At 45.9% G+C, this 23,503-nt stretch overlaps 1 protein-coding gene across 1 annotated transcript in view; it reads left to right on the top strand.

Moving 5' to 3' along the window:
• The first annotated feature begins 8,056 nt into the window (after positions 1-8,056).
• The window catches only part of LOC119381759 (fatty acyl-CoA reductase 1-like), a 35,308-nt gene continuing 19,861 nt past the window's right edge, over positions 8,057-23,503 (top strand). Inside the window, exons 1-4 of the mRNA XM_037649525.2 lie at positions 8,057-8,194; positions 12,477-12,593; positions 21,622-21,797; positions 23,420-23,492. Coding sequence (XP_037505453.1) covers positions 8,057-8,194; positions 12,477-12,593; positions 21,622-21,797; positions 23,420-23,492 — 504 coding nt within the window. The remainder of the gene's footprint in view (positions 8,195-12,476; positions 12,594-21,621; positions 21,798-23,419; positions 23,493-23,503) is intronic.

Below are 23,503 nucleotides of genomic sequence, written 5' to 3'. Positions count from 1 at the left end.
ACAAATCTCAATATTGAAGGGACACTAAAGAGCAAAACGATTTTTCTCATATTAGTAAAGTACTTTACTAATATGCATGGCGTACTTTACAAGTACTTTACAAGCATGGCGTTTTTGGTATCGTGAAAGAGTGCTTACTCTTTCACGATACCAAAAACGCCACGCTTGCTGCGAGAAGACACTTAGCAAGAAAACACGCAAAAACAAAGTGTGAATTGCAACGCCACCTTGAAGTTCCCGCACCATTCGCCGTGACGTCACACGTTTTGACGGCGCCTACGTAGTTCTTAATCGGTAAAAATGAAGTACGTTGTCTTCTGAGGGGGACATAGACTTAACATACCAAGTTTGGGGTAATTTTGTTGAGGCAATGGCGCAAAAATACGATAAATACACAATGAAACTTTGAACTTGATCTTCTCCTGTATTAATAAACCGATGATGGCGAAATTAGCGACATTAGAGTTCTCAGAGCACAATTTATCGATCTAAACCAATTCATTGGTTCTTTTTAGCGTCAATTTAATGGTGTAAAGCGCAACGGTTAAAATGTACAAGAAACTACTTGGCGCTTATTCGGTCCTCTCTTTTTATCCTTTGGACCATACTCATTCAATACTGAGATGCTCATCATGGAATTTTAATGGCAATAGCGAAACCGAGCGCTCAGCGACGACACGCGGCCGCTTTGTTACGTCAGACCGGAAGTACCCGTGACGGAGTGAGAAAAAATTGAATTAAGGCGTGTGGAAGCAGAATCTGGTCAGGAAAAGCGGCAAGACGACTCGGAAACACAAGTACACTGCTTTTACAGCGAAACCTGTTGGGAGCTCACAACAGCCGATTTTGGTGGCGTAGTTGTCCGTCGCCGGTGTTCGTCGCACCTACCGCGCACAATGAGAAAACAAAACTGGGGTTCGAGCGGAACTTGAACCCAAACGTACTGCATGGCAGTTGAGTATTCTGCCCCAGCGCCACGCCGGCTTCAGAAAAAGACCCTATGCAGGCGTCATGTCGGCCGAGAAGTCACGTTAGGAGATGCAAAAACTTGGAGGACGCTTGAGCTTCTCCTTCAGAGTAGGACGCGATGGCATAATCGGGCTCAATGCGCATCGCCTTCTCACTTGCAAGCCTAGCTTCGGTTCTCGGTGGATACTTCAACTGTGCCGCAAGGAAACAACGTCTGTGCGCTTAACATTGGCCGTTTCAAACTATCCCAGAATGCCTACTGCAAGTACAGTTGTTGAGTGCCCACTACGCCATAATTCTTCCTTTTGCGAATCAGCGAAGGGCCCACTAGGCGTCTGTAGGGCAACACGCGAACGTATGCAGCTGCTCACTTTGTTGACGCTTTTGCAGCTGGTGATGTAAAAAGTATGTCTGAACGATTCGTAATGGGTGGGTCTTTAATATACCCACTCGATCCGCAAGTCACACGTTTTGACGCCTGTCGCGATTCTACGCTTCTCCCACGCAATGTTAGGTGCTTTAGAAGACTCATCCCACTACATGGCAAACATATAGTGTTTTTTTTTCGAAGCAGTGCCAAGCAATGGCCTGGCTCAGCGGTGTAACACCTGCTTGCCACGCTGAAGGCCTGGGTTCGATTATCACTCGAACCGAGGTTTTTTATTATTTATTTTATTTGCATTTTTCTCGATTTTTCGGTCACGGACAAGATGATAATTTTTCGCCCACGACAAACGACACTGACGCCGACGCCAGAATTTCTGGGAAACGAACTCTTTAATGCTATCGCATTAATATTGTGCGGCAGAAAAGTGAAACAAGAGCAGGCGTCACACAGTGTGAAGTGCGAAACAAAAGGGTGGTTGAAACCTGCGAACCCATTAAGAGGGATCAGCCTTAATTATTCATCATCATCAGTCACAGCCTCTCAACAAAGTGTGAAGCTACGTAAGTGCGTATATGCAATGTAATAAACAACTTTATTTATCACTGTTTAAAGCGAATGGGGCTATGTCTGACAGACATGCAGTAGCACCACGCTAACCTACAAAATGATGAATTATGGCATAGTAAGCACTTCCCAATATCGCAAAAAGGATGATGTCGTATGGCGTAATGGTTACCTTGCAACTTCACTTGAAATAGATTTCAAAACAGGAGAAAGTGCCTCAGATCAGGCTGGCCGACGTTTCGATAGGGGACCTATCTTTGTCAAAGGCGCCTTGTCATCCCTGGCGTGTTAGTTTTATGGGGTTAGTGATGACGTCATGTCCAGCGGCGGCGTGTCTGTTGCTGTTGGTAATTGATGCCTGGAAAGAGAGAAACTCGAAAGCAGAGGAGTAAAGCCCTTGCCACATTTCACGAGAGTTTGCAAACACGTTCGGGTCTGCCATGTCAGAGTTCAAGGTAGCTGCAAAGAAAGAAAAAAAAAAAAAAAAGAGAAAAAAAAAAGGGGGGGGGCGGGTACAACCAAGCGAGAGGACGAGTGCAGCCATCACAAAGAGCTGCAGAAGGTGGTCAGGAAGGGAACTACAGGCGGGGAGAAAAAAAAAAAAAAAAAAAAAAGGAGAAACCGGGCGGTTTACGTTTAAATGTCCGCCAAGGAGCTGCAGAAGGTAGTGGGGAAGGCAGCTACAGACGACAAAAAGGTACTCGGGCGGCGTACGTTTAAAATGCCGCCTGCCTACTTTAAGTGATATTGAAAGGGTTGCCTGAAAAGCAAGCTCCTGCTTAATGGGTGAAGTAATTGGCTGGTTCAAACAGCTCCCAAACCGGAACGCGCGGACACACGCAGATCCACCCGCACTAAGACAAATAAGTGACAAACCCTTGAAATCACTACTCCCCATACACGCCGCATTGAATTTTTACAAGCTAGAAAACTAACCCAAAAACTCACCAACTACACCTGCCACCTCAACACGTACAAGCACTGCATAAAGAACAACACAATTCCCAAAGGACTAAAACTGAAAGCGACACCCGCGTTAGGTACTCTCTCCACCCAATATCAAGATAACTGGCAAGCAGCACTAGACAACGCTTCATTTTCTCTCTTAAATATACTCAAGAGCCACTGCATGGAGCAAATTGAAGAATTTTCCCAAAACTCGAGAACATAATTTTAACAACCGAAGAAAAAGGGACCTAGAACAATATAAAGAAAAACAGAATAAAAAATTGAGGCAAAAGCAGAATAAGAAAATGATTTCGAATCAAGGAACACCCTCCCGAACAACCACCCTAGTCCCGCTAACAACTGACAGTACAAACAGAGAAATACCAAGCACAGCTAACATCACACAAATAGAGCAGTCCAATGTTGTAGACATTTCAAGTACATTAAGCTTGGAGGAAACAAGGGTCCTTAGCAAGGGCCTAAACTTTTGTCCAACCAACAACACAATAGATGAATTCGAACTCCACAGAGACCTCACAGAATTTTCACGAAGAATGCGCATTAGACACTTTTTGCAGATAACGATGGAGCAGAAACAGGTACTACAACGCTCAGGGCTCAGTCTACTTGGACTCCCGAACCAGAACAGGCAATAGAACTCGACTTATATCTTAAAGCTATCACTACAGAAATCATTAATCAATCGAAATCATCTAAAAAGCCTAGGAACATGACTTATTCGGAGAGTCGCATCATCTCTAACCTCAAGTCGCGCGAAGACATTATCATCAAGGAAGCCGATAAGGGAGGAAGCATAGTCATTTGGCCAACACAGAAGTACAAGCACGAGGCTTACAGACAACTCAATAATCCAGAACACTACCGCAAACTAGACAGCGATCCAACAGAACAATACACACTCGCAATCACTAACACACTTAGATCCCTCCTTGCTGATGAATTAATAACTCCATCAGAATTCAAGTTTCTGAAACCAAACAACAAAGCAGCAGGGCGGTTTTACCTCCTCCCCAAAATTCACAAAGTACCATCCACCGAATTATACACTGCCAATATTCCAGGGCGCCCAATAGTATCAAATAACAACACCCCAACCGAGAGCCTCTCCGAATTCCTCAACCACTTTCTCGGGGACATTCCGAAGACATTCCCGTCATTTGTACAGGACACCCCACACCTACTGCGAATAATAGAAGAGATTAATAGCAAAGGCACACTCCCACAAAACGCCATCCTCGTCACACTAGACGTTACCGCTTTATACACGAATATCCCGATCCCAGAGGGCCTAACCTCAATAAAGCAAACTTTAAATCAACATAATGTACAGCATTCTACTGAAGTATATTTATCATTACTCGAACTAGTACTATCACACAACTATTTTGAATTTGAAGAAAATTACTACCTTCAAATACAAGGAACAAGCATGGGCACCCCATTCGCACCCACTTATGCAAACATATTCATGGGAATTCTGGAAACAGACTTCCTGGCTCGCTGCGCAGACAAACCCCACACATACCTTCGGTACATTGATGACATACTTATAATATGGGGTCACGGCAGGGACAATCTAGCTAAATTTACATCATTCCTAAACTCCTTTCATCCAACGATAAAGTTCACGTCCGAGACCTCAGCTGAGAGCATCAACTTTCTTGACACAACCATATCTTGAGAATGGTATATTAAAGACTACGCTGTATAAGAAACCATTTGACAAGCAACAATACCTAGATTATACTAGCCATCACCCAAAACATTGTAAACAGGGCATTTTCAGGAGCCAAGCAACAAGGTTACGTCGCATATGCGTAGAGGATCAGGATTACGTAAACAGACTTACTACCCTAAAAGAAACACTAGCAAACAGAAGCCATCCAAACGCGTTCCTTCATAAGGCTTACACGGACGCACTAAAACTAGATCGCACTGAGACACTCAAACCACGCCCTAAAACCACAACAACAACAACGCCTCTTCTCACTACAAAATTTTCCAACGCACTTCCGAACATAAACAACATCCTCGCAAAATACTATCCGATTCTAACAACCAACCAGAACTTAAAAAAATCTTCCCCGAACCGCCTAAGGTTGCCTACAGACGCAACGCCAATTTTAAAGATATGCTCGTACATGCAAAACTCGCAACAAAAACTACACCAACGTCTGGACCCTGTGGGCGTCCAAGATGTTCTACGTGCAAACATATACAGCCAGCCACCAACGTAAAAAGCACAGCATCCGATTACCTTCACAAGGTAACATCGAACTTCACGTGCACCTCAAACAACCTGATCTACTGCATTGAGTGTGCCACCTGTAAAAAACAGTACATAGGCGAAACTGGACAACCAATTCATGTAAGACTGAACGGCCACCGCGCAGACACAAAGCACAACTTACCAAAAGCAGTAGCCAGCCACTTCAATCAACAAGACCACAATTTCGATCAAGCCAAACTTTACATTCTACAAACAAACTTCCGGTCACCACGTGAGAGGAAATACATGGAATCGTATTTGATACACAAATTTCAATCCCTACACCCATCAGGAATAAATCTAGCTCGTGGTAATTTGGAATCGTTAAAAGCCATAGCATGATTCCTAGAATATTAAGAGACATGAAGTACGCTCAGCTTTCAAAAACCTTAACCTATTCGCAAAATAAAATCCCGACCAGCTCCCATAATACACTATCAATATTCTTTTTTAATATCTCTTAACCTTGCATGTAAAAATGTGCCCATACGTGTAGATATTATTCTCTTAAGATATTTTCATTTTCTAGTGAATCCGAGCCACGGTTTCCTTCCCCCTTTCCGCGCTCCAAAGGCCGCTTCTGGCCAGCATTGTCACAGCCCTCGCTTTCTCAGGAAGTTCTACGAGTCTTATTCCGATTGTTCCCCCCCGGCCGCCCCTCGTTCCTTTCAACTTTTTTTTTTTTTTTTTTTTCCTCTTAGTTGACGGGCGCCCAATTTTTGGAAGCCGCCGACGACACTGGATGCATATGCCAGCCAATTACTTCACCCATTAAGCAGGAGCTTGCTTTTCAGGCAACCCTTTCAATATCACTTAAAGTAGGCAGGCGGCATTTTAAACGTACGCCGCCCGAGTACCTTTTTGTCGTCTGTAGCTGCCTTCCCCACTACCTTCTGCAGCTCCTTGGCGGACATTTAAACGTAAACCGCCCGGTTTCTCCTTTTTTTTTTTTTTTTTTTTTTTTTTTTTCTCCCCGCCTGTAGTTCCCTTCCTGACCACCTTCTGCAGCTCTTTGTGATGGCTGCACTCGTCCTCTCGCTTGGTTGTACCCGCCCCCCCCCCTTTTTTTTTTCTCTTTTTTTTTTTTTTTTTTTCTTTCTTTGCAGCTACCTTGAACTCTGACATGGCAGACCCGAACGTGTTTGCAAACTCTCGTGAAATGTGGCAAGGGCTTTACTCCTCTGCTTTCGAGTTTCTCTCTTTCCAGGCATCAATTACCAACAGCAACAGACACGCCGCCGCTGGACATGACGTCATCACTAACCCCATAAAACTAACACGCCAGGGATGACAAGGCGCCTTTGACAAAGATAGGTCCCCTATCGAAACGTCGGCCAGCCTGATCTGAGGCACTTTCTCCTGTTTTGAAATCTATAACGTGTATCCATCCGTCGGCTCCCTTCTTGATCTTGAACTTCACTTGAAAGAAGTTTACAACGGGCTCTAGAAAGGCCGCACCTTGAGCTTTCGCTGTGACTGTGCTGCGTGTTCCACGCAGGCCTGGCATTTCTCAGTGCGTGCGATGCGTGGGAAATGTGTGTCTTTCTTCAAGTATAAACAAGCGCCATAGGCATTTCGCCTGTCTGCAAGAGGGGCACAGGGGCTGCCGACTTTTATGCTTTGAAGGGAAAGAAAAGGAGGATATTTAGGTTTTCGCTCAAGAGCGGCCCAGCCCGCAGTAATCCCCGTAATATTTTGGTTACTTAAAGGAGTACTGACACGGTCTTGAGACATCGCGAAAGGGAGATTTTTCGTTTCCTTGGTATGCAGTGTCAACGCTCTCCACACACCGGAGTCGCAAAACACGTATAAAATATTTTAATTTGACATTGAAGTTTTAGTCGCTGAGCATCTGCAAACCAGCCTCACTGCAATGGACATTATCCCAACGAGTCAACACAGTTCCCCCGAGTTTGCGAGCTCTGCGTCCTGCATGCAGCATAAATAGCAGAAATCACTGTCTGGGTTACTGGACGACAATTCACTCATCGTTGTTTATGTGCACCAAGAGCAGATGACAAATTTGCCGCTAGTACGTCGCGAGTTTCTGTATCCGCGTGACGTCACACTGCTTTGAAACGTCACTGAGAAGCCGCCCCCTCGATGTCGAAACCGAAAGTGTCTTTTTAAGGTAGCGGTAATTAAAATATATTCGATGCATTCCCAGGCACCACAATACTTGTTTTAGGTTTCTCCACAGCAGTACTTTTATTAGAGCAACGATCCGGAAGAAAAATTTATTCGTGTCAGTGCTCCTTTTGAAGTTTATTATTATCTATCTATCTATCTATCTATCTATCTATCTATCTATCTATCTATCTATCTATCTATCTATCTATCTATCTATCTATCTATCTATCTATCTATCTATCTATCTATCTATCTATCTATCTATCTGATTGATTGATTGATTGATTGATTGATTGATTGATTGATTGATTGATTGATTGATTGATTGATTGATTGATTGATTGATTGATTGATTGATTGATTCCAATGGCACAATATGCTGTGTAACTGCACGGCGTTAGTTATATCCAGCCATGAAGTGGAGACGCGGGCTTTTTGTTTTCGTGATAATGCGTCAGCTTAGGTTCTGTGCCCTTTAAACGGAAATAGCGAATGATTGTCGGCTGCAAACGCACAGCAGTTTGTCCTTTAACATCACGAATGCCGTTTATTGTTCATCGTACTGTGCTATTTTCATCGCACTGTGAAGGTATAGGGGAAATTATTTTTGCTGCGAATCTTTTGAACAGACAGAAACTTCGCCGTTCGAGGTAAAGCGTAGCCTGTTGTGTGTAGTCTGCTCTTCTAACTTTTACTGCATTCGTTCCTTTATATGTCTTAACGTTATCCTTTCCTGCAATACCGCAGCCCGCCGGCAGGTTCCCGCCATGGCGGTCAAAATACTGAAGCAGGGGCAAGGTCTAACGTCTACAACAAACGACCAGGGGAAAGATGACTCCAACGTTGCCCGGTTCTATCAAGGTCGAGTTGTTTTCATCACCGGTGGAACGGGCTTCATCGGAAAGGTAGATGACCTTGCTCAAACTCGCACGAGCAATTATATTTCGAGTTGTGTATGCATAGAATTCGCCGATCGTCGGACGACGAGTAAATTATCGGCAATTAAGGCACCTTACTAAAGGTGTGTCGTTCGCAAGCAGATGTAATCACAATCCGATATCTCCACGTCCAGAGGCGTAGCCAGACATTTTTTCGGGGGGGGGGGGGGGGGTCCACCATACTTTATGTATGTTCGTGCGTGCGCTTGTATGTGGCTTGTATATAAACGCAAGCAAAACTGAAAATTTTCAGGTGGTTCGAACCCCAAACCCCGCCCCCCCTTGGCTACGCCCCTGTCCGCGCCTTATTGCAGCCTGAACAACTACTTGGAGTGTGATTACCAGCTCTTAGAGTTTGAAGCGTTGGCCAAACATCGGCGCATTTGCGCAAAAGTAACACTCCCCATCATGTATTGTGCAACTATATAAGTATTCGCCGTGGAGGCATGAGTGTACTGACCTTTCTTTTTCGAAAGCCGTTAACCTGTGTCACTACACGAGCCCTAACCTCTACCTTTCTGCACCCAATTATTTCTCAGATAAATGCTTATCGGGCTCCGAAGCCTGATAATGAAACGATCTTTGGAGACAAACTACGCTGATAGAGCCTAAGATACAACTGAGTATTCCTAATCACTGTTTAACATTGCTATCACCAATACCGACCTTCGTATAGTTTCAGCCCACATCATATTATTGCGATAGCAATTATATGGACATCTCGACGGGTTTTTGCCGTCGCCGTCGCCGTCGTGTCCTTCCGGTATGAAGTCCAAATTGATAAGATCCCCCCGCGATATGTTCTACCGGGGTAAAAGCGCGCGAGCGGGGGCGACGAACGCGGCCGAAGCAGAGTTCAAACGAGCCGGCCAGGGTGCATGCGACAGCATCACCCCGCTCGGGAGGCCTACCGTCGAAGCAGATAGGAAACGCTCCGCCCGCTTTTAACGCGCCTTGAAAGACGCGACGACGCGATGACGCGACGGGGGGGGGGGGGGGGGGTGTCGCGCGAGGAGCGACTTTGAACTTTGAACCTAAGGGCGCGGTCGCGATCGCTGGCGCGCGCGCTATCTCGAAAGCCATCACAGCGGGGCGGGCGGCTCGTATACCCTTCTAGGTGCTGCGCTCTCAACGCGATGTGACTATGCGGAGAGCATCGCTCCCTGGAGCGGCCATATTTTTTTACACCATTCCGAGGGACCGAAATAAAGTTTATTCATCCATCCATCGTTTTGTAGTTACGCGAGATCGGATGCAAAACAGTTAGCTGCCAGCCTCACTTCGTGTAACGCTACAATTTGTTGCTATCGCATTCATTGCTTCGCTCTTGCGGTGAAACTGTGACTTTTTTCCGTCAGTGAGACCTTCGTTATTCAACTAAATGAAACGTGTCCTAGGTTGGCCCTACCTGAACTGCTCTAGATCACTTTCCAAGCTTATCTGTACAGAGGTAAACTACGGATGATGAAACAATATTTATTCAAAAAGGACATTTATAACGAAGGCTACAGTGCTCCCATTCACATTAGTGATCAGTCATGCCTTGGTCGCGGGCACTTTCTCTTGCACTCACGACTGTTCTGACAGCTTGGTAGGAAATTTTCGCGTGTCTGTATAATACACATACATACTTCTCGTAAAGTTCCAACGGAGGAAATGAACGTTTACTGTTTAATCTACACAATTTCCAGCCATTGCGGGCTGTTATGTAGTTCTTGTTATTGTTCACCTTCAGTTGTGGTACACACCCACTGTGGGGGATTGTCCAAGAATTTAGTGGTTTTATAAAATGTTATATTACTCTAGAAGGGAGGTTACAGAATAGAAACATTACAAATTTGATAGGAAATTTTGGCACTCGATCAAATATGTAAAAAAAGAGTAATAATAAAATAAAATAAATCAATACCCTTTTTCTTTTTATATACATGTGTCGACACGGAAGGATAATAATATAGATTAGCCAGCTAAACCAACTGGTTTCATTGAGGTAATCCTCCACAGCCAGACAAACCTTCGCATTGGAGAACCCAGAAATAGAGGCTCCAAAAGACAAAATCACAGGCACGGATTGCCTCAGCTTCATCGTCTTCTTCTTCTCCTTCGTCGGCTTTTCAGCCAGGATCCCTACATTTGTTACTGCCAATTTATTTCAGGGAGTTGTGCTTCTGAACGTGGGTATTCTTTCGAATGCTGAAAACGACACAGCACAGCTGCTTGGGACAGGGACAAAAACCGAACAGTTTAAGTACGGCCACATCCTTTCGGGTGACATGGGCAGTAATTGCATTCTTCTCATGACGTTCAGCTAAAAACAGTGAATTCCGTCAAACTTTTTCAAACAGGGGTACAGTGTTTCGTGCACAGCAACGGCCAGTTGGCTATCAGAAAGAATGACTCATGCCCAGGCCACTTAGTCACAGTTGTATGAGGACCCAACGGCACTTCGATCGTCTTTTCTCGATCCTTTCTATTTTTCGCAACGTCAGCCTGCCAATAAACACGTCAAAGTGTCACTTCGGACGACACAAACGCAAGGGAACTATTCGAGGGGCTCATTTCTTTGTTAAATACAACCTATGATGAAACCAACAAACAATCAAACCACGGAAGGCATAGAGAGGAGGTGGAGGAGGAACAAACGTTTATTTTGAAACGGCATAACGAGACAAGCCCCGCTTCTACTCTAGGTAGGAAGTTTACTCATTCGAGGAAACCTCTGGCCCTCGATGCCTCCCTTGGCCCTGGCGACTTGGCGTCGTTGTTGTTCCAGGTCCGTGGAGACGAGCTGGTTCTGGCACGTTTCGATTAGGTCTTCACTTTCCTCTCTGGTGTTGTAGTCTTTCGGTGAGGGCGATGTGTCTAATTGCCACGGGCATTCGAGAATTAGGTGCAATGTAGAATTCCAGTACGCCGCAATTTGGACGTGAATATTCGTGTAGCGTCCGGTGATTCCGACAGCACCTATCAATGCAGGACGTTGTCCTTCTACTCAAGGAAAACGTAGGTGAGGATTTGTGACTATAATGCCTTAATTATGACATAAAAAGAGGTTGACTAATGTGGACGGAAAATCACCTTTGCCGTCGGTGGGGCACGAACCTACAACCTTCGAATTAGGTCACACGGCCATTTACGACGCTGGGGCATTTAGTCGACTTGTTTCGTGTTCGCCACGGGTTCTGATAAAGTTCTAGCCGTGCACAATTTCCACGTTTTCACCTGCACTAAGGAAGCTCGCGGCTCTCTGGACCTTTGCTCGTACTTCTGACGTTTTGCGAACAATTTCGCGGACGTCGCACGTCCCCTCACGGACTTACTGAAGATAGGCGCCCCCTTTCTCTAAGGAACTGTACAGGCTGCGGCGTCCTCCACCCTCATCACGTTACTAACAACACCACCTATTCTGGCTCATTCCAACGTTCCTGCCCCAACACAAGCTCGCAACGACGCCAGTGGCCAAAGAATCGGCATTGTTAAGTTTCAGTATTGAGAAAGGGCATGCCCGCGGTATCGCTTACGCTAGCCGTCTCCTCTCAATCAGCCGAACTAAATTATTCAGTAACTGAGAGGGAGTGTCTTGCTCTCGTTTGAACGTTAAGAGAATTCCTGCCCTACTTCAATGACCAGCATTTCACCGTCACTACCTATCATCACGCCGTATATTGGCATTCATCCTTGAATGGTCTCACGGGGCGTCTTGGTCGCTGGCGACGACGGCTCCAAGAGTACAACTACTCTGCATCTTACAAATTTTGCCGACTTCACCAACACATTGACTTCAACCCAGTAGACCCTTCCGGGGCTTCGGATGAAGCACCAGTGTGTGTGCTCTCGCTGTGCTTCGCGAAACATCACACTCTCATTGTTCCCCATCCGCCGGATTCTAGGGACCTAGCCCCAGCAGACGTCTTCCTGTTTCCCGAGCTTAAAACAACATTGAAACGATGCCATTGCCAAACCATAGAGTATATTCAGGAAAATATGACAAGAGACCTTCACGCTATTCCAGAAAGTGTGTTCCAGGAGGCCTTCCAAAAAAAAGAAAGAAACGATAGGAACGGTGTATTGCAAGCTGGGGGGCTACCTTGAGGGAAGTAGTGCTTGAACTGCTGTACCATAAGCACTAAATACAATACAGCCAAAGGTCGGTTTCTTCTTGAACACAGTTGATTCCAAATGTACCTAAATATACGATGCCTTGCTCCTCTGTATGCCTTCACATAACAATATCTATTGCTTGTTTCAGGTTCTTCTGGAAAAATTGCTGCGATCTTGCCCAGGCCTGAAGCGGGTCTATCTCCTCGTACGCAGCAAGCGCGGTGAAAGCCCACAATCTAGGCTGGAAAAAATGTTCGACTCTAAGGTGAATAGTCCAAACTGTCACTTTATTCACAATACAGAGGCCGACCCGAGTCACATTCTCTTTTAATAAGCAACCTTCATTAGCTATACTTAAGGAGACACGTGCGTCTTAATTTTTTTTTATTATTTGGGTGAACTGAACGAAACTTAACAAGCGTATTCAGTTTTTTAACGCGAGAGTGTTAAAGGGCTCGTTTCGCAGAAATTCCGGTGTCTGCGGAGTCGGCGTTTTCGGTTGTGAGCGAAAAATCAGTGTTGTCCGTGAGCGAATTCGAGGTAGATACAAATAAAGAAATAATAAGAAAACTTCAGTTCGAGCGGGATCGAGGATACGAACCTGCCACCCCTGGCTCCGTAGTGCGATGCGTTTAACCGCTCGGCCACCACGCATACCTCCTCTAGCCTACTAAAGGCGAGCTATTATAGAGTTTTAGTGCTGGGTACCCAAGCGGCTTGCGTACCCAAGACGTTGGGGCGGCGGTACTGCGCATGCTCGAAGCCCCAAGAACAAACATGCGTCCCCGGGTCTCCGGGGCCGTGCGTGCGCGCGGCTATAAACAACGCTGACACCACTGGCCTCCTACTAGTGGAGATCAGCTGTCACTAGCAGGACACGTCCGCCTCGAATCTATTAAGTGGCCGTCGGGCGCTCTGTAGTTCGTCAGCTCCGAACCAATGCTCTTACTTGCCTTTGATTAATGTCCTTTAAGCTTCCACAGCAAAGTATTCATTTTGATTCGGCACCATTTTCGAAAGCCATACTCAAATAATCGATGCTGTAGACTTAGCGAGAGGATGGGTGCTACCGGAATCTCGGAGGACATAGATTATGTGTTTGTCAGTTTTTTTTTTTTTCGTCCATAGCTGGCGCCACTTGACGTGGCGGCAGCTATGGCACATGCTACGTCTTTGCGATAGCAGAGTACCGGACAGACTATAAGGCGCTAATGAACCCGCACAGTTCATGAAAGTGAACGGTACACGGGAAAAGACGACTCCGATCACCCGCCACTAGTGCTCCACGTGTATGTCGTTGCCGGGCCACGGCACCGGCTGTAGTCGCAACTTTGACACGTGCAAAAAAACTATTTTTCTCGGGTTTATAAGTGTCCCATATTAATTAAGAATATGTTATTGGAAGCAATTCATTTCACGCCGTTATCTATGCTTAGTTTAACATTTCAAATTGTGAAAGAACACAAGTAAATCTAGACGCTATGGCGCTGCAAGCGCGTGTGACCTTCGTACGGCTTGCGGTTGGGTACGCACCACTATAAGGCATTCCGCTTGGGGAACTCTTGGGTACGCAACGCCGCGCGCCCCCAAGCCCGCGGGAACCCAGCAACAAAACTCTATTTTGGCTGGGCGGAATTCCCGCGAGATGCTCCAAAGGACCCATGGGCGCGCTTTCCATGTTCCGTCGCGCCGCACGCTTGTATATCGGAGCCGGCGCGCGTCCACACTTTGGCTTTCTTTGTGGTATGGTTTAGGTGTCGACCGAGAAGCGTCCTCCAAGTTTTATGCAGATTCAAAATGTCTAAGTACATTTTTAATAGCAACATTAGAGAAAACGATAGGTAATTTCTAAAATGTATATTTAGCATAGTTCTTACGGGGCTTCTCGGCAACTTAGATTTATCAAACACAAGAAATGGACCGATTCCACGCAGTGTGGGAATCAATGTAATGCGAAGCAGCCAGCAAAGAGCTGCATACATCGTCTTGTTTGTCATTGAGGCTAATGAAGTCATTCATGTCGTAACATCTAGTTCGCCATATATCGCGAGATTGTCATACTTGCATGCGTGTACAATCTGGTATATGTCATGCTAATGAAAGATATATTCTGCTATATATATAGGATGCGTGACCTGCTATTTATGATCGGCACTCCTGTCATGCCTTACCAATTTAGGTAAATATCCAGTTACCAAAATGGCCGCGAGTGCACAATGAGCGTGGCGTCTAAATCATACCTACATGACATGCATGTCATGATTTTCGTGTTACCATCTGTTATTTATGCTCGCCACACAGACGTCGCGCAATACCAATTTTGGTCTATATCAAGCTAGCGAAACGGCCGCCGGCGCACCATGAGCGTGGCACGTATTTCATGCTGTACATGACATACGTGTTATGATTTTCATGTTAACTCCTCACTGTAAACGAAAATTAGCCGAGATGGGAGCTTTTCCAGCATATGAGCCCCTAAAACCCCCATGCCCCAATCATTTACTCCCTGGTAGCGGAGTGAAGTCGGCACATGTCGTCGTAAAACGCCCCTTGCTTAATGAGGGAGTTTATGAACGACATGACCTTGTTAAACTCCCCACGGAGTTTTAGATCACGTGGTTAGAAACTCCCTATGGGAGGTTTAAAAAGTATTTTTGGTCGTGACGTGCGTGTCACGTGGTTAGAAACTCCCTATGGGAGTTTTAGAAACCATTTTTGGTCGTGACGTGCGTGCGTGTGTGAATGTGCGTGTGTGTACGGGCATCTGTTTGCAGCGACGATTTGCAGCGAGGATTTGCAACGGCCGGTTGGTTTGTGTAGACGTGTAGGACTATTTTCTCCACTGAACCGTTCTGGTCAGAGACAAGTTCAACTCGCGCCAGCGTCCGACCGCGAACACATCGAGCTGGCTGTCCCGTGTTTATTCTCCCGTCAAGCGGCAGTGCCCATGCACACGAGTGCAAGCCTCCGACACGCCACGGATACCTTGCTTCAACGTGCCGAGTTACGAAGAACTGCGAAGAATAATTTCATCGGCAACAAAAGTAAGCTGTTGCGATCGTCAGCGGGTTGTTTCTGAAGTTTCACCAGCTAAAACTTCGAAGCAGTAAGAAGTAGGCTTCGCTACGTCGTCGGCATCAAGCCGGCCGGCGGCCGGTGTGAGAGCTGCGCCGGCGACGCGCTCGCCCCGACCACCGGCAACGCTTGCTGCTCGGAGTGTCACCGAACCGATGTTTCACCGGCTGCAACTTCTAAGCGGTAAGAAGGCTTCGCTACGTCGTCAGTACCAAGCCGGTGGCGTAGCAAACTCGCACCGCCACACCGGTCGCCGTGGTGAGTTCTACGAGCTCGCACCGGCCACCGGTGAAGCAAAGAATGTTTCACAGAAAATAAAAGCTGCTGGAATGAGTAAGTTTAAATTGTCTCTTTGTGCCATGCAACCACCGTTGTCAAACGTATAGCGAGAAGGCGAGCGCCGATACGAGAGAGATTGAACCAACATGCGGCCGCCGCTGCACTGCGAGCAACAGGAACCGCGACTACGAGCCGTCTCGTTCGTTGTAAGTGCATCGCTCCGTAGCTTAACGCGGATGGCGGACACATGTTTTTTTATTGGGTGTAAAATAACGGCGACGAAAACTGCACAGCAGCAAGCATTTTGTGATCCCGAGCTGCCGTTCGTCGTATAGCCGTGCCGTACTCCTGAGAGAGGCCTAGCGACGCCGTCGGCAACAACGCGGTATACCGGCGGGGCGGCGCGATTCTTCGCCGGTGTTGCTGAATGTGTGCTGCTGAAGCGTTCGTGCACGGCCGCTCGTGGTTCGTGTACGATTAGGTACATTTTGCGGACTCACGCACTGCACTGCTAAGGCGGATACATCCCATGCGACAGAGTGCCAGCTGATAAACAAAATTCGCTAATTAAAAAGGCGTTGAATGTTAGGTGTGTTTATAGTAAAAGACGGGTGTACCTCAGTAGTATCGATAAGCCCACCGCAAATATACACGTACGCCATGAATGTTTGGTGCATAATTACGCGGAAAAGGAGTGTCCCATCCGAGCTACATTGGAGGTCAAGATGTGGTGCCTATATATACTCGGTGACCAAAGTTTGGTTGTGAAGCGCGGGTGGCGAGCGGTTGTCAGTTTGAGTGTAGTATTACTTTGCGAATGTTGTGTGCATGTTTGTGTACGTGTGATCGAGTTTGCGTGTTTCGATGCTAATTTAATTAAAGATTCTCTGGTGCATGGTGCGACAGCGAAAAGCATTTTTTTTTTCGATGGTTATAAAAATTTACTCCCATACGTACCTGGAAAAGCTCCCCCATGGATGTAAATAAATACTCCCCTCAGTCCATCCAAAACCTCCGTCCTTAAGGGGGGTAAATTTTTTACTCCCCTTGACGGAGTATATAAAACCCCCATCGGGGCGTGCGCTAGAGGACAAGTCCATTTACTCCCATCTCGGCTCTTTTTTGCTTACAGTGCTGTTATTTGTGTTCGAAACACGTCGCGAGATACCAATTTTGGTGTATATCAGGCTAGCGAAACGGCCGCCAGCGCACCATGAGCGTGGCACGTAAGTCATGCTGTACATGAGTTGCGTGTCATGATTTTCATGTTAACTCCTGTTATTTAGATTCGTGACACAGTCACGTCGCGAGATACCAATTTTGGTGTATATCAGGCTAGCGAAACGGCCGCCAGCGCACCATGAGTGTGGCACGTGAGTCATGCTGTACAGGAGTTGCGTGTCATGATTTCATGTTAACTCCTGTTATTTAAATTCGTGACACAGTCACGTCGCGCGATACCAATTTTGGTGCATATCAACCTAGCGAAACGGCCGCCAGCGCACCATGATCGTGGCACGTAAGTCATGATGTACATGACATGCGTGTCGTGATTTTCTTGTTACCACCTGTTATTTGTGTTCGTCACACAGTCACGTCGCGCGATACAAATTTTGGTGTATATCAAGCTATCGAAACGGCCGCCAGCGCACCATGATCGTGGCACGTAAGTCATGATGTACATGACATGCGTGTCGTGATTTTCATGTTAATTCCTGTTATTTATGTTCGTCACAGAGTTACGTCGCGAGATACCAATTTTGGTGTATATCAACCTAGCGAAACGGCCGCCAGCGCACCATGAGCGTGGCACGTAAGTCATGCTGTACATGCGTTGCGTGTCATGATTTTCATGTTAATTCCTGTTATTTAGATTCGTGACACAGTCACGTCGCGAGATACCAATTTTGGTGTATATCAAGCTATCGAAACGGCCGCCAGCGCACCATGATCGTGGCACGTAAGTCATGATGTACATGACATGCGTGTCGTGATTTTCATGTTAATTCCTGTTATTTATGTTCGTCACAGAGTTACGTCGCGAGATACCAATTTTGGTGTATATCAACCTAGCGAAACGGCCGCCAGCGCACCATGAGCGTGGCACGTAAGTCATGCTGTACATGCGTTGCGTGTCATGATTTTCATGTTAATTCCTGTTATTTAGATTCGTGACACAGTCACGTCGCGAGATACCAATTTTGGTGTATATCAGGCTAGCGAAACGGCCGGCAGCGCACCATGAGCGTGGCACGTAAGTCGTGCTGTGCATGACATGCGTGTCATTATTTTCATGTTGCCACCTGTTATTTGTGTTCGTCACACAGTCACGTCGCGCGATACAAATTTTGGTGTATATCAAGCTATCGAAACGGCCGCCAGCGCACCATGATCGTGGCACGTAAGTCATGATGTACATGACATGCGTGTCGTGATTTTCATGTTAATTCCTGTTATTTATGTTCGTCACAGAGTTACGTCGCGAGATACCAATTTTGGTGTATATCAGGCTAGCGAAACGGCCGGCAGCGCACCATGAGCGTGGCACGTAAGTCAGGCTGTGCATGACATGCGTGTCATTATTTTCATGTTGCCACCTGTTATTTGTGTTCGTCACACAGTCACGTCGCGCGATACAAATTTTGGTGTATATCAAGCTATCGAAACGGCCGCCAGCGCACCATGATCGTGGCACGTAAGTCATGATGTACATGACATGCGTGTCGTGATTTTCATGTTAATTCCTATTATTTATGTTCGTCACAGAGTTACGTCGCGAGATACCAATTTTGGTGTATATCAGGCTAGCGAAACGGCCGCCAGCGCACCATGAGCGTGGCACGTAAGTCATGCTGTGCATGACATGCGTGTCATTATTTTCATGTTGCCACCTGTTATTTGTGTTCGTCACACAGTCACGTCGCGCGACAAAAATTTTGGTGTATATCAAGCTATCGAAACGGCCGCCAGCGCACCATGATCGTGGCACGTAAGTCATGATGTACATGACATGCGTGTCGTGATTTTCATGTTAATTCCTGTCATTTATGTTCGTCACAGAGTTACGTCGCGAGATACCTATTTTGGTGTATATCAGGCTAGCGAAGCGGCCGCCAGCGCACCATGAGCGTGGCACGTAAGTCATGCTGTGCATGACATGCATGTCATGATTTGCACGTTACGACCTGTCACTTATGTTTGTCATACACTCTTGTCACGCCGTACCAATTTTGGTATATAGCAAGCTAACCAAACGGCCGCAAGAGCACCAAAACAGTGGCATGTAAATCATGTCGTTCATGACATGGATATCATGATTTTCATGTTATGACCTTTCATTTATGTTCGTCATAAAGTCATGTTTCGCCATACCAATTTTGGTGTAAATCCTAATAACGAAACGGCCAGGAGAGCACAAAGTCATAGGCGGCTAGATAGATAGATAGATACGCTCAAAGTCGCAGAAGTTCGCTAAGAAATGCTTCGCATTTAAAACAAAGTATGTGGGTAGATTGCCAGAGAGCTAGCTGATCCAGCCGATAATGCTAATTTGATCGTTTTCTACAAATTTCGGGTACGAAATAAACGGATTCAACCATGAGTGAAAGATTTCTTGTGTGCGTCGTTTATGATTATCGAGAATCATAATATGGTGAGCGAAGTCAAAAGAAAATAAATAGCATCATCGGCAAGACCAGATCTCTGGCAATCTTCTCAATACTTTGTTTTTCTGTTTAGTAAAGTGCAGCTTCAGGAAAGCCCCGTAAGAAATACGCAAAATACATATTAGAAGTCGCATATCTTCTGCAGTAATGTAGCAATTGAAAACGTAATTAGAGATTCGGAATCTGCAGAAAAAAAACGGATAAGTGTATTAAATATCATTCAGTTCACCCAACTAATAACAAAAAACCTGTTCTTTAAGATCCACGTGCAAGGAGGCAGTGTCCTACTTGTTGTAAACGCGTTTTTTTCATCACGACACAAAAAAATAATAAAAACCGTGCCGGGTGATTCCACAAGAGATCGAACAGGTATGTCCGGTCGATATTTTTGTTTTGTCTGGGTTTTTTATGTGTTCTGTGGGCACATTCAAAGTGTACGGAACCGAAAATTTTGTTATGAAAAAACGTTCCCAGCGCGTCAAAAAAATATTTGAAGGTGGCGGCTTTGGCGTCTTGTTTTTGCTCACTGCAATATTTTCGGATTTCTGGGCCGAACTAAACACGAAATATAAACGTTGTGTCGAAAATCTTTTTGCTGGTTTTAATAAGTAATGCTGTGAATTACATCTATGCTTTTTATGCCGTCTTCAAAAGGGACAAAATTGAAAAAATAGCAAACACGGTCCAAATAAAAAAAAATGCTATGTTTGATGCGCCTGGGCGCCTTTCCTATTTCACACAGAAACTTCAAAACTATGTCAAATAAAGAAAAGAGCATTAGGAAGATTTCTGCGGAAGATTGTTTTCCTATGGGCAGCACAAAAGAAGAATGAAATAGTTGAAGAAGCAAGTTTTTTCCAAAAAAGCTGATTTTCAAGAAATAAAGTGAAATAAAACTCCGGTCTCAATTTTGCCGACAATTTTTTATCGAAGAGCGCTTATGTCAGGGAAAACACGGTTTTAATATCATGTCTTCATTTGTTTTGTTCACGGGATATAACGGGCTAACGTGACCCTTGCTGTGTGTGCTCACTTCAGTGTGTTTGATGGTTGTTATCAGCATGCATTGTGCGTAAATCTACAGTTTTAATTATTTTGCTGCAGTAAAACTTTGATTTGGTGGCTTGTCGTCAAGAAAAATGTATTCTCAGATTTTTGTTTGTTTCTACCGTGTGCGGGGGTTGGCTGCTGCCGCTCTCTAAAGGGATAATGCTTGCGCAGTTTGGAGCCTACAATCTGGACTTTTCCCGCCATTATTCGCTACCCAGGAGCACGCGAGACACCGCGAGCACATGGTTTAGGTGACTTTACCAAAACTCGCCTTGCACACCAAACAAAGCATATGCATGCAGCGACAGGCCAGCCTAATCTGTAACTAAATGCCACAATCAGCAGGCGCGCTGTTATGGAACTGCTTTCTCACTGCCTGCTTGCTTTCCTTCCATTACGTGCATTGTACACTTTGGACATCTTCCCCATTCGACGCACACTGTGCCTAAACAACATGTTTTTTAATGTGATCTAAGTCATTTCCGAGCCGTTAATATCGCTTCCCGCTATGACATGTTTTCGGCGTCGCAGATAACGTCTTCCTGTATCATCTCGATATTTACCTCAGCGTTTCAGCAGCCAGAAAACGTGCGGTGCGGCACGCTGATGATGCGCCTGCTATTTTAAAAATATGATTGTTGGGGTTTAACGTCCCACAACCACGATATGATTATGATGAACGCCGTAGTCGAGGGCTCTAAAAATTTCGACCGCCTGGAGTTCTTCAACGTGCACTTAAATCTAAGTACACAGGCCTCAAGCATTTTTTGCATCCACCGAAAACGCGGCCGCCGCGGCCGGGATTCGATCCCGCGATCTTCGGGGTCAGCAGTCGAACACCATAACCACTACACCACAGTGGCAGGTGTGTGTCTAGTGTTGTTTCTGGACTTCTGTTACTATAACTAACTCAGATTAGTTTCAGGAGTAGACGCTTTTTGGTATTGCCTGAGAAAGCTAAGCAAAATTAAACGTCGGCCAGTGGAAACACTGGCCACTGGCAAGCATCGGTGAGATGCAATAGATAAGCTATATCTCCGCCGTACCGGGTCATATATTAAAGAAAATATTTCGGTAATACAGGAATATATAGAAGGATCATTAGTTTGTTCGAATTATTTTTCGAGAGTTCGGTGGAAAAATTGTTCGAGACCCTTGTAATGGGTACTAAAGTGATAAGTATACACGCTTTCAAACTTTAAACATAGTGACTCTCTTTTGTAGATGTTCGAACACCTCAAGCAAGAGCAGCCAGACGCTCTTAAAAAGGTGACAGCGCTGGCAGGAGACCTGACAGAGCCAAAGTTGGGACTAAGTGCATTCGATCAAGCCACCTTGGTGGATAGCGTCTCTGTGGTCTTCCACTCCGGTGCTACAGTCAGATTCGACGAGCCTCTCAGGCAAGTATCATGCATCATGTTTCATTTATGCCTCTGACAAAATAGTTAGGGCAGCTTCGAACTGGTGGTGCGAAGCCTGAAGATACAGCTGAGCTGGGTGGCCTTCTTTAGCCGGCCAGCTAAGCCTAGCATGGAGATAGCCACTTTAAGCCCAGATATAACCACATGAGCATAGAGAGGGGCAGTTAAGCCTGGGAAAGGCAAGTTGAGCCTCTCTATTTCTATTTGTTTCTCTATTTACTTCTATTTCTTTCTTTCTTTCTTTCTTTCTTTCTTTCTTTCTTTCTTTCTTTCTTTCTTTCTTTCTTTCTTTCTTTCATTCTTTCTATCTTCCTTTCTCTTTCTATCTGTTTCGCGTTCTCTCGCCCATAGCAACGCAATCATATAGTTCCCATACACACCTGTATAGCTGAATGGTTACGACGCTTGCCTTTCGGACAGTGAGTACTCAGGTTCGAATCCCGCCTCGCCAGGAAATTTTATTTCGTTTTATTTATTTGTTCTCCACCCCCTTTCCGCCTCTCATCTCCTCTCCTCCTCCTTGCCTTCCTCCTCTCCTCTTCGCTGAATAGTTTTCGTTTAACGCTCCGCTCCCTCCTCCTTCCCGTCTCCTTGCATCAGCACTCCTCGTTTTACTAGGGTTTACTCTCCCACTCCCCCAGGCTCCAACATTCTTCCCCACCACTTTCCATCACGCTCCTTCACTCCACTCTTTCCCTCCACTGTGTTCGCTTTCCCTTGCACCTGCTGTACTCGGTAATGGTGCTTGCGCAATTCCTGTGTCGCATACCCGCCCGAATTTTCGCAGACGCCACCGGACTTGACTCGAGATTAAACAGCACCGCTGTTAGAATCCAACGTCCTGCTTTTGTGCCGCTTATTTGTTCAGCAACATTGTGACCCCAGTTGCGGAGCTGGAGAATCGGTCAGTGAGCGACTCCACCGAATTGGTCGTTTTTTTTAGGAGCTGGCTCGCCAGGTTCTTAAGCTGGGGCAAAGTACCACGCTGTAAGCGTAACCTTAGTTCCAGAGGCGACCGCTACAGGCGCAGCTCGGGCGAAAGAGAAGCCTTCTTCCTCTTGTTCTTCGAACACCTTGATGATGAAATTAACGCAGGCAAAACCACATATTTCTTCCTCTTGTCCTTCGAGAGCCTTGATGATAATAACGCAGCAAAACCACATACAGCATGACAGTAGAGGAATTGTACGGAGCATTCACGGTTTACCCTATTATATCCGAGCCAGCTCCTCAATCAGCATTCACTTTGTGGATATGGCATGATTTTTTTAACAAAAAAACGACAAATTGCCGATATCCAATTGGTACAAACTTCGTCGCACAAGCTCATTCGCTGAGGTGAAAGCCGCCAAAGTTATCATGTTAAGTATTCTTTCGCCAGGACTCGTCCTGCAGGGTAGCTTCGTTTGCTTTGTTATACGAAACACGCTTCTTTTGGAGCCCCCTGGTCACGCCTGTGCGCGTGCGTGTGTGTCTGCGGGTGTCGGTGTGTGTTTGGGGGAGGGGGAGGGGAAGGTCACTCTAAGCGTAAGAAATACAAATGAGAGTGCGCCGCGTGACGCGAGCCAAAAGATAAGTGTTCTGACACGTTTTCATTTCAGAGAAGCGGTACGGCTCAACGTTCTGGGCACAAGGCGTGTTCTGGATCTCTGTAAAAAAATGGCGAATCTTTGCGTAAGTCGCCC

Source organism: Rhipicephalus sanguineus, chromosome 2 (genome assembly GCF_013339695.2).
Source record: "Rhipicephalus sanguineus isolate Rsan-2018 chromosome 2, BIME_Rsan_1.4, whole genome shotgun sequence".
Classification (NCBI taxonomy): domain Eukaryota; kingdom Metazoa; phylum Arthropoda; class Arachnida; order Ixodida; family Ixodidae; genus Rhipicephalus; species Rhipicephalus sanguineus.
The sequence above is the reverse complement of the archived record's forward strand: the minus strand, read 5'-3'. Positions and strand labels throughout refer to the sequence as shown.